Source organism: Simochromis diagramma, unplaced genomic scaffold (genome assembly GCF_900408965.1).
Source record: "Simochromis diagramma unplaced genomic scaffold, fSimDia1.1 OVJJ01000321.1, whole genome shotgun sequence".
NCBI classification, from domain to species: Eukaryota; Metazoa; Chordata; class Actinopteri; order Cichliformes; family Cichlidae; genus Simochromis; species Simochromis diagramma.
Window position 1 is genome coordinate 13,574,199 of NW_024386772.1, and position 9,214 is coordinate 13,583,412.

The following is a 9,214-nucleotide window of genomic DNA, read 5'->3' on the forward strand; positions in this document are numbered from 1 at the left end:
GTGTGTGTGTGTGTGTGTGTGTGTGTGTCATTTTAGGAAAAGTCATCAAATTTCAAGATTTTACTGCTGTTAAATGTGACTTTTGATCTGAACAGTATCTAAAGGTTAAATTACACCATTTAACAGTTTGATTCTTGGGTGATTTCACTATGTGCAACACAGTGATTTATTACTGTTACTGAAGGTTACTCACCATACCAACTAGATTTTAAGTCTTAATATAAAATGAGTAACAGTAGGGTGGGCATTAGGTAAGGCTGCACTTTTTGCAGCAATCTCCTATAGAAAACTATTCCACACGGATATAAAACAGGTCTGCTGATCATATTTAAATCTAAAATTAATGACTCATGCAAACTTTTACTGAGACTAGTTAATTGCTTTTTTGTCATCTTTTATGGCACTGTAATTCTTTAAAGCAATCTGTAACACACTTACAGTGTAGGATTGAAGTAAAACTGTCTTGCATTGCTTTATTTTTGTTATTTATTGCAGGCTGATGAACTCTCTGCAGAATGTGTCAAATACACAAGAAGTGATTCAAAACAAGGAGAAGGTAATGAAGGAAAAAAGTGGTTTTGGCCACTAGTGAAGTGTGTGACTGTCAGGTTGCCAAACAATCCTTTTCTCCAGCATGTCACACTTGTGGACCTTCCTGGAAATGGCGACCGTAACAAGTGCAGAGATCAGATGTGGAAAGGGGTAATTCACATTTACTGCTCTTTGCTTTATTCTGTGCAAACAGTAATGTCATCTTTTGATGAAGCATTGAGACATGTTATTCTCCTTTCAGATACTTGGAAATTGTTCTACCGTGTGGATTGTGACTGAAATTAATCGTGCAACGTCAGAGAAAGAGGCCTGGGAGATCCTGGACAGTGTCAGTAGTCTGATTGGAAATGGTGGCGAATGTCAGCAAATTCACTTTATCTGCACCAAGTCTGATCTTCTTGATGACTCAGATGATCTGTAAGTAAATTTCCCATGCTGATCAGCTGCAGGGTGTTTCCATAGAAGATCAACCCAGGCTAGACAAAGAGTGAAGCAAAGGGTTTGGCTTTATTAATGCAGAACATTTAGGTCAAAAGGAGTCTCAGACGCTGAGACAATTTTATAAAGTTTACTAAATAAGGTGCACTGAGTAATGAAAAGAGAATTGCCTGGTCAGAAGGAAATTGAGTTATTTGAGAGTGACACAGGCAAGGCAGCTTTATGTATGGGTACAAAATCTATGAGATTATAGGAAACTTCCGAACAAATCATAATCCATCTAGATCATGTCTCCAAAAGTTGAATCTGTTCATCTGGATGTAGCGTTTTGTGGGAGAAATATTTCATCACTTATCCAAGTGACTTCTTGACTACTTCAATATTCATATGGACAATGACAAAATCCCTCTTTCCAGAGAGATCTGCCATCCATTACCTTCCATCTATTCACAGCTCCTCAACCCCTCATGAACTTGTTTCTCATTATAATGTCAACCTTCATAACCTTCGTAACATATTTGCTCCACTTAAACATCGAACTGTCTCATTTTCCCATTCAGCACCATGGTTTACCCCCAACCTGCGTCATCTTAAAGCTAAAGGACGCCAACTCGAACGTCTATTCAAGAAAACTGGACTTGCTATACATAAAGAAATGTATAATGATCATGTTTTGTTCTATAAGGACTGCATTGTTTCAGCCAAATTCGCATACTACTTTGGTTTAATCAGTTCTAATGAAGGTAACTCCAGGTCTCTCTTTTCATTATTCAGTAAAATTACAAAAACTCCAGACATATTCTCCTCCCATATGTATTCTGCTGACTTTTGTAATTCTCTTATCTCTTTTTTTCACCCGTAAAATCTCAGATATTCACCGTCAACTTAACTCTGCAGGAGCTTCCGACTCTGAAGTAGACTTCCTGTTTCCCCCACTGTCTTCCTGTCACTTATTTTCCATTATCACAAACATTCTTGATTTGTATCACTTTTTTCTGAAATATCCATTACAGTCTTAAGGAAGGTACCTCATTAGTCTGTTGGTGGGTTATTGCCATTGAGACAAGTATATTTCTTTGTGTGTGTGTGTGTGTGTGTGTGTGTGTGTGTGTTACCCCCCTTTTTTTTTAGTTCGTCAGCTGATTTCCATGATCTACTAACTGAAAGAAATGTGCAAGCCAAAGATGCAATAAAGATAGAATTCAACAAGCAAAGCAAGATTAAGGTGAATTTTATAGTCCGACAGAAAGTCTAATGCAAAGACTCTCCACATTTGCATTAAATTGAAATCACATTTTTCCCTAGAAACACTTCACTGATGACACTTTCAAAGTGTTCACAGTGAGCTCCAAAGAGTTCCTAAAAGAAAACTACTTAAGTCCAGAAGATACTGGTAGGTGAAGTCTCCTTTATGTAAACATAACATGCATAGCTAGAATGCTAATGTTTTTTCAGTTTGCTTTGATTGAAAGAAGAATTGTTTAATTTTAATTAAACTATGTATGTATGTCCTTGAAACAGAAATAACCAAACTTCAGAGATTTTTGCAAGATCTCAATGACTGTCACTCAGAGACGGTAAACTATGTGAAGGGAGCTCACGGGATTCTGTCTTTGATTCAAGGCGCCAACTCCAGAGGAGTGGTAAGGTCAAGTAAAAGATACAAAATAATATTCTCTTGAATGTTTGGATTTCTCATATGTATTTGTGTTTCTTTTATTGGTTTTTGTTACTAATTTATGAGTTATTATTTGATTGATTCGTGTAGTTTTGCTGTTCTATTTTGCTTCTTAGGTCCGTATTACAGGAGAGTGACTTTTTAAACCAACTGAATTTCATTAAGAAACAACAACAAGTAGTTTTTATGGTTTTACTAATAAAAATATTTTTCAGGATAGTAAAAAAGGCGAGGTGTGTGAAGAACTTGAGATAAACATGAGCCTCCAACTTGATAATGTCAGAAAAGAAATGGAAGACGCCTATAGGGCTTTAAAAAAATGTCTTGATGATGGTGTTGAGAAATCCAAACGTTCATATGGAGAAAAACTCAAGAACTTCTTGTATGATGTATGTAATTTAAGCATAGTTAAAATACATACAGATTTTACATGACAATGTAAAATGCAATAATTCTGAGTTTTCTTTTGTGTTTCAGGGAAAGAATGGTGGTGCTTTTTACAATTTACTGAAGTGTGTCGTTGAGAATGGTGGCATCTACAAACCAAAAAAAGGGAAACCAATAAACCTTAATATGAAGTTGACTTCCTGTCTGATTGACAGCATTGGTGCAGAATTCAGAAAAACCTTCCCGTAATAAAAACATGTTCTAAACAGTCACATAATATCATTCAAGATATGTAATTCATAACATATAAACTTGCCAGTTAAGCCATTATGATCTACAATGTTTACATGTTTTAGAAATGAAGTAACTTGTGGAGCATTCAATGGAGTCATCAAGACATTTTCACTTGACATTGATTCTCTGATTGAAAAGTACCAAAATGCTGAACTGCAACTCAGATTTCTCAAGACAGAGGTAAGAAGTGAAACTTTACTGTCTATCAATGGACTGATGGTAAAGTTCATCCTTATTTCATGTTTGTCTGTAAGGAAGAAAATATTAAGGCAAGACTGAGCAGAATCATCCAGAAACAGAAGAAAAATGTCTACAGCAGTCTGACAGAGACAATTGAGTACATTATGGAAGAAGGCTATTGCGGTAAGAAATAAAATCAGAGATTCACAACTTGGCAGTAAAACAGATAATTTTTTTTTTTTAGAATTAATCGGCATAAAAAGTATGAAGAGTTTTCTTTTCTTTTCTTTTTTTTTTAGAGGCTTTAGCATTTACAGGAGAAGACACACTGTACAACATGAGGGAGACTATTGAGAACCACGTGCACTCAAAGAAGAATATGTTTGAGCAGGCAAAAAACACCATGTTGGAGAAGTTGCATGATTTGATGGTTTGTCATGTTTTATAAAGAATTATGATGAACATATTTTCTCATAACTCACCTGAAGCCTTTTTCTGTATTTAACTGGATTAGACTTATACAGAAATGGTTGTTTCCATTTATATTTTTCATCCAGTCTGAGAACCTTCTAAATACAACTTTAACACAATATCCTAGTCTTTGGTATGTGAGGAAAAACTTTACATTTTTAAATTAGGTATACGTCTTGGAGACTCTGGAGAAAACTATGAAGGAATCAATTGGACTTTCATTCAAAGCTGGAGAGTGCTTACTCCCAGGTAAACAGTTTTCTGTAATTACATTGGTTCAAATTGTTTGATGATGTTTCCCTTCCCTCTTTATCTTTGCAGTCTTGCAGGGGTGTCTATATATTTATCTTAAAAAAAAAAAAAAAGAATAAATAACTGATTACTCATTCACACATATATGTGTCACTCTGGGGGGAAACAATTCAAAAAATGTTTTGTTTTTCAGAAGTTTCAACAGAGCTTGAGATGGTGAAGAAATATTATGATCAACTTGTAGGCACTCCAGATGATGAAATACCACTAACTCTGTAAATCCTAATGTTATCAACTGAATTAAATTAATGTTTTTAATTTAAAAAATGTCAATGTTTTTTGTCTTTAAAAATGTTAAAATTTGTTTTAAGTACATATGCTGATCATCTTAGAGGCTGCAATTAGTCCATTTTAGGGACTCGTGTAGTGTGAGGATTGTTAAAAGCAATATTAAGATGTAAATAATTCATATCTTCCATTTGTCATTGTTCAGTAGTTAAGTAAAACTATTTATGCGTTTTGACTGATTTTGACTGATACTGTTTAAAAAGCTTGAGAATATATTTTTTATGTGCTTGATCTGCTTACCCTGAGTTACAGTTTTTCATATTAAATCATTACATGACATTATAGAGTTGTGTAATGTTTAGATTATTTCTTGTATTCTTCCTCTCATTTAGTCATGTTGTCTTGTTAGTTTACAGCTTAATTTCTCCCTTGGTGTTCCTTAGTCCTGTGTTAAGAAAAATGTATTTCCTCTTTGGTTCTTGACTTTTTTTTTTTAAAGTTTTAGGATCCAAACTTAGTAAACAATCCTGCTCCATAACAAAACAAACATACAAAAACCCATTGCATTACAGTTTTTGGAAATATGAAATCACTATAACATTGTATACATGTGTATTTAAACATCTTTACATTGACAGAAATTGGAGTTTCTATGGTTTGACCCATCTGTGATAGAAGTGAGCTGTATGTGGTCTATGATGAAAAATGCGTTTTACATCTTGTGAGGCCTTAAGTCGTGTTATCGTTTGGTGGGCCTGTTTTTATTTCCTTTTTGTTCAGGCCATCATTAGTGGCTTCTCCCATCCATTATGAGAAAAGTAGTTCACCGGTTTGGGAACCTATGTAAGGTGATATAATTTTAAGATGGCGGCCACCCTCCCCCTCCTCTAAGAAGGCTGGGGCTTTTCTGGCACCCAATTTATTTATTTATTTATTTATTTTTTCTTGCTGTTGTTTTTTTTTTCCCCTTTTGTGGCTTTTCCGTTTTTTTCTAGTTTCAGTCACTTGTAGGTAGGTTATAGGTAAGCACACAGTTGTTGTTGCTTTTTTTGCTTTACCACTGTGCTTAATAAATGAATATGGTAAAATTGTTTGTGTGGAATTCCCTTCTTTGTTGTCTAAGGAGCTTGGAAAGAAAACCGTCTGGACTTTTCTAAGTTGCTTGAAGACGTTTCACCTCTCATCCGAGAAGCTTATTCAGTCATAACTTATCCATGCCTTTGTTACTTCAAGATTAGACTACTGCAACTCCCTTTACCTGGGCTTCCAATCTGTCCTTCTACATAAACTACAACTTGTCCAAAATGCAGCGGTACGCCTTTTAACTGGTACTAGAAGATTTGATTCTTTTACCTTGATCCTTGCTGACCTACATTGGCTGCCCATCAAATATCGGATTAATTTTAAGATTTTATTGCTTGCATTCAAAATCGTAAATAATATTGCACCATGCTATTTAACTGAACTTCTTAGCCTGTATACTCCTAGGAGAGCACTTCGATCATCGAGTCAAATGCTCTTGGTGCAACCTTGGTCCCAGCTGAAAACCAGAGGGGATCGTGCCTTTGCCATTGCTGCACCTAACCTCTGGAACAGTCTTCCAGCTGATATTCACGCGTCGGAATCTATTCAGTCTTTTAAAACACGATTGAAAGGTTATTTATTTGATCTTGCATTTTCGATTAGTTAGTGATTTATCGGATGTACACTTTGTGCTTTTGTTACATTTGTGTGTAATTTTAACCTATTGTGTTACTGTTTTTGATAGTTCTGTGTTGATTTTACCTAACTTTTACACCAGGAGTGAAATATTTCTTTTAACATAGTACTCCCGGGTTAATTAGTGCTTTTTTTTTTTTTTTTTTTTTTTTTTTTTGTCTGGCAATGTATTTGTACTCTACTATCGTACTCACATGTAATTAATTTTATTTCATATTTAAGTATTGAGAACCACTTTGGTGTACCTCTGGTCTTTAAATGTGCTTTATAAATAAAGTATCGATTGATAAGCTCAAATGGTGGAGAGTCCCAGATTTAAGCCCCTGGGAGTGTCCCCCCCCAAGAGGGACAATGGACCCCCTAATGATCCTCTACGTAATCACAAGAGACAGCTGTGAAAACAGGTGTGGATCACAATCAACCAAGGTTTCAGGTGAACTTATTGTGAAACCAAGCCCCACCCTATGGGGCAGGATATGAGTGGGCATCAAGGGCCACTCACATCCTGGGCCTTCTGACAACAGGAAATCACATTATTAGAGATGGCAGACAGTTGGTGTTATAAACCACTGCCTCTGTTCGAACAGAGCTTCCTTTCCAAGCTCCTTAGACTATGATGACCTGGATTACTGAGAAGCTTCACAGACATATTCCTTCTTTGTTATGAGCCTAACATGCTGGACATTACAATCTCTAGTTTATCAATTATAAATAACACCAAAAACAAGCTTTACACTGGCATGCAATGTGAATGGAATTGTAGGTGAATGATTATTATATTTCATATTGTATTGTTAATCACCAATTAGTGGCCAATCACATTATATGGTGCTACTATAAATAGTAGCTGCCATCTGAGCAGCTGTTAGAGGTTGGCCACTTTGTTTCATACTCAGATGAAGTCGTTTGATCAGCCTGGGCCTGGGTGGACACTTAATAGCTTTAGAGCTTTGTTCGAGTTTTCTTCTGCCCATATCAGTATGTATGTGTGTGTGTGTGTATATATATATATATATATATATGTATATAAAATAAAAATCAATATTTCAAAATAAATTAATCCATTAATAAAAACTTTAAATTAAACATCAATTCCACAAAATTTTAATTCATTTACTTATTTCTCTTTTTTAAATTGTTACTTAAAGATTTTGAAAGATGTTTTGTCATCTGGATTTCAAAAATAGTTTTTGAAATGAGGTTTTTATTGAGAGTTAAAAATTTTTTTGAAGTATTTATTAATGGTTTAACAATTCATCTTGAAAGATTGATTTCTAAATAGTGTTTTTGTTTTAAATTAAATTATCAAATAAGAAATTACCTATTTAATTTTTAAATAAATAAAATAATTACAATTTTGTTTTTAAAAATGAATTTACAAATGCATATTTCATTATACAATTAATTATTTCAACACAGAATTGTCTATTTCGATGCATGTGACTGTTCTGGTCTTCCATATGTGTCATCATTATTGGTTACTTGCTCTTGTCCTTATTATCCTGCCATGCCTCCCACGTCTGTCCCATGTTGTCACATGATGTAATGTTTGTTTTTGTTGGGACTGTGTATATAGTAAAGTAATAGCAGAAGGGAGGAAGGTGTTCCTCCTGAATACAATATTTCAATTAGCCTTAAATGATCTGCAAATGAATATGATGCAAATGGCTTGATCATAGTTTTTATTTGCCATAGTTTCAGTTTCTATTTATCATGACGACATTTATCTTTACACTTTACACTGTGCTTGAGATTATTGTACCCGGCCCTAAAAATCTTAGAAATATGGTATCTAACCAGATGCTTATTTTGGATGACATTACTTTGGCCTCCAGTAGCACTGTGAGGAGTCTTGGAGTTGTATATGTCCTTCTATGTGCATATTAAACAAATATGTCAGACTGCTTTCTTCCAAGCTATACATAGAAGGTCTTAAATGATCAGGCCTTATCTTAATAACCTTATAGTACAGTAGCACCCCATTAGAGCACTTCCTTCTCAGACTGCAGGCCTTCTTGTAGTTCCTAAAGTATTTAAAAGTAGAATGAGAGGAAGGCCTTTAGTTTTCAGGCCTCTCTTCTGTGAAACCTGCTCCCAATTTGGATTCAGGAGACAGACAATATCTCTACTATCAAGATTAGCCTTAAAACCTATAATCTGTTTATACATTACTCTTTCAACATCTATCAATCTATGGTTTTCTTCCACAGCATGTCTTTGTGTTATCTTCATCCTCTTACCACATCCAGTTGTGGAAGATGGCCATCCCTCCCTGAGTCTGGTTCTGCTGGAGCTCATAAGGGTCACATGGTTTTGGGGTTTTTCCCTGTTTGCATTGTTGCATTATTGTAGTTTCTTTACCTTACAATATAAAGCACATAAGTCAATTATTGTCATGATTTAGCTCTAAATAAATTCAATTAAATTGGAATTTAATTGAAGTGAATCATGAACAAAAATAAACTCAAAATTCTGATGCATTTATAACTTACTTGCTGTGTAAAACATCTCCAAAGATTACCCCTTTCACCAGATTAATGTTGCTTTAACTACCCATTAACAGCTAACAGGTGTCACTGTAAGAGAAGATTCAGTGCAAATGTTTCATATAGAATTTCACAGAAAAGTGCCACTTGTAAAATGACAACTGATATTTTAAAATTATTTTGAATCTTCTTTTTTGTAGTAACAATAATAGCAATAACTGTATAATTGGATTGGATACTGTAGGGGATATCCTATCTATCTATCTATCTATCTATCTATCTATCTATCTATCTATCTAATGTTCAACATGGAGCAAAAAAAATAAAGAAAGCGGGATTATGTGAGAATAAAAATACTGGTACGATGTCACTGAAATCAGGCAAATAGATGTCCTGTGTTCAATCGTAGCTTCCATCTCCTCGCTTCCGGGTCTTCGTCACCTGCCTTCTCGAGCTGTTACAGGTATAG

General features: G+C 34.8%; 1 protein-coding gene across 5 annotated transcripts in view; it reads left to right on the forward strand.

Annotated features, from left to right (window-relative positions):
• LOC120745447 (nuclear GTPase SLIP-GC-like) overlaps positions 1-6,552 on the forward strand; it is a 29,189-nt gene extending 22,637 nt beyond the window's left edge. For 3 of the 5 annotated variants that reach the window (XM_040050347.1, XM_040050313.1, XM_040050320.1), the window contains 12 exons: positions 496-702; positions 794-969; positions 2,122-2,215; positions 2,296-2,383; positions 2,512-2,633; positions 2,884-3,057; positions 3,146-3,300; positions 3,412-3,529; positions 3,604-3,712; positions 3,829-3,959; positions 4,168-4,249; positions 4,446-6,551. In XM_040050347.1, coding sequence (XP_039906281.1) covers positions 496-702; positions 794-969; positions 2,122-2,215; positions 2,296-2,383; positions 2,512-2,633; positions 2,884-3,057; positions 3,146-3,300; positions 3,412-3,529; positions 3,604-3,712; positions 3,829-3,959; positions 4,168-4,249; positions 4,446-4,531 — 1,542 coding nt within the window. In that variant the 3' untranslated portion in view covers positions 4,532-6,551. Of the gene's footprint in view, positions 1-495; positions 703-793; positions 970-2,121; positions 2,216-2,295; positions 2,384-2,511; positions 2,634-2,883; positions 3,058-3,145; positions 3,301-3,411; positions 3,530-3,603; positions 3,713-3,828; positions 3,960-4,167; positions 4,250-4,445 lie in introns of all 5 variants that reach the window. The other 2 variants (XM_040050330.1, XM_040050340.1) reach the window with 2 other exon arrangements.
• Positions 6,553-9,214: the final 2,662 nt, after the last annotated feature.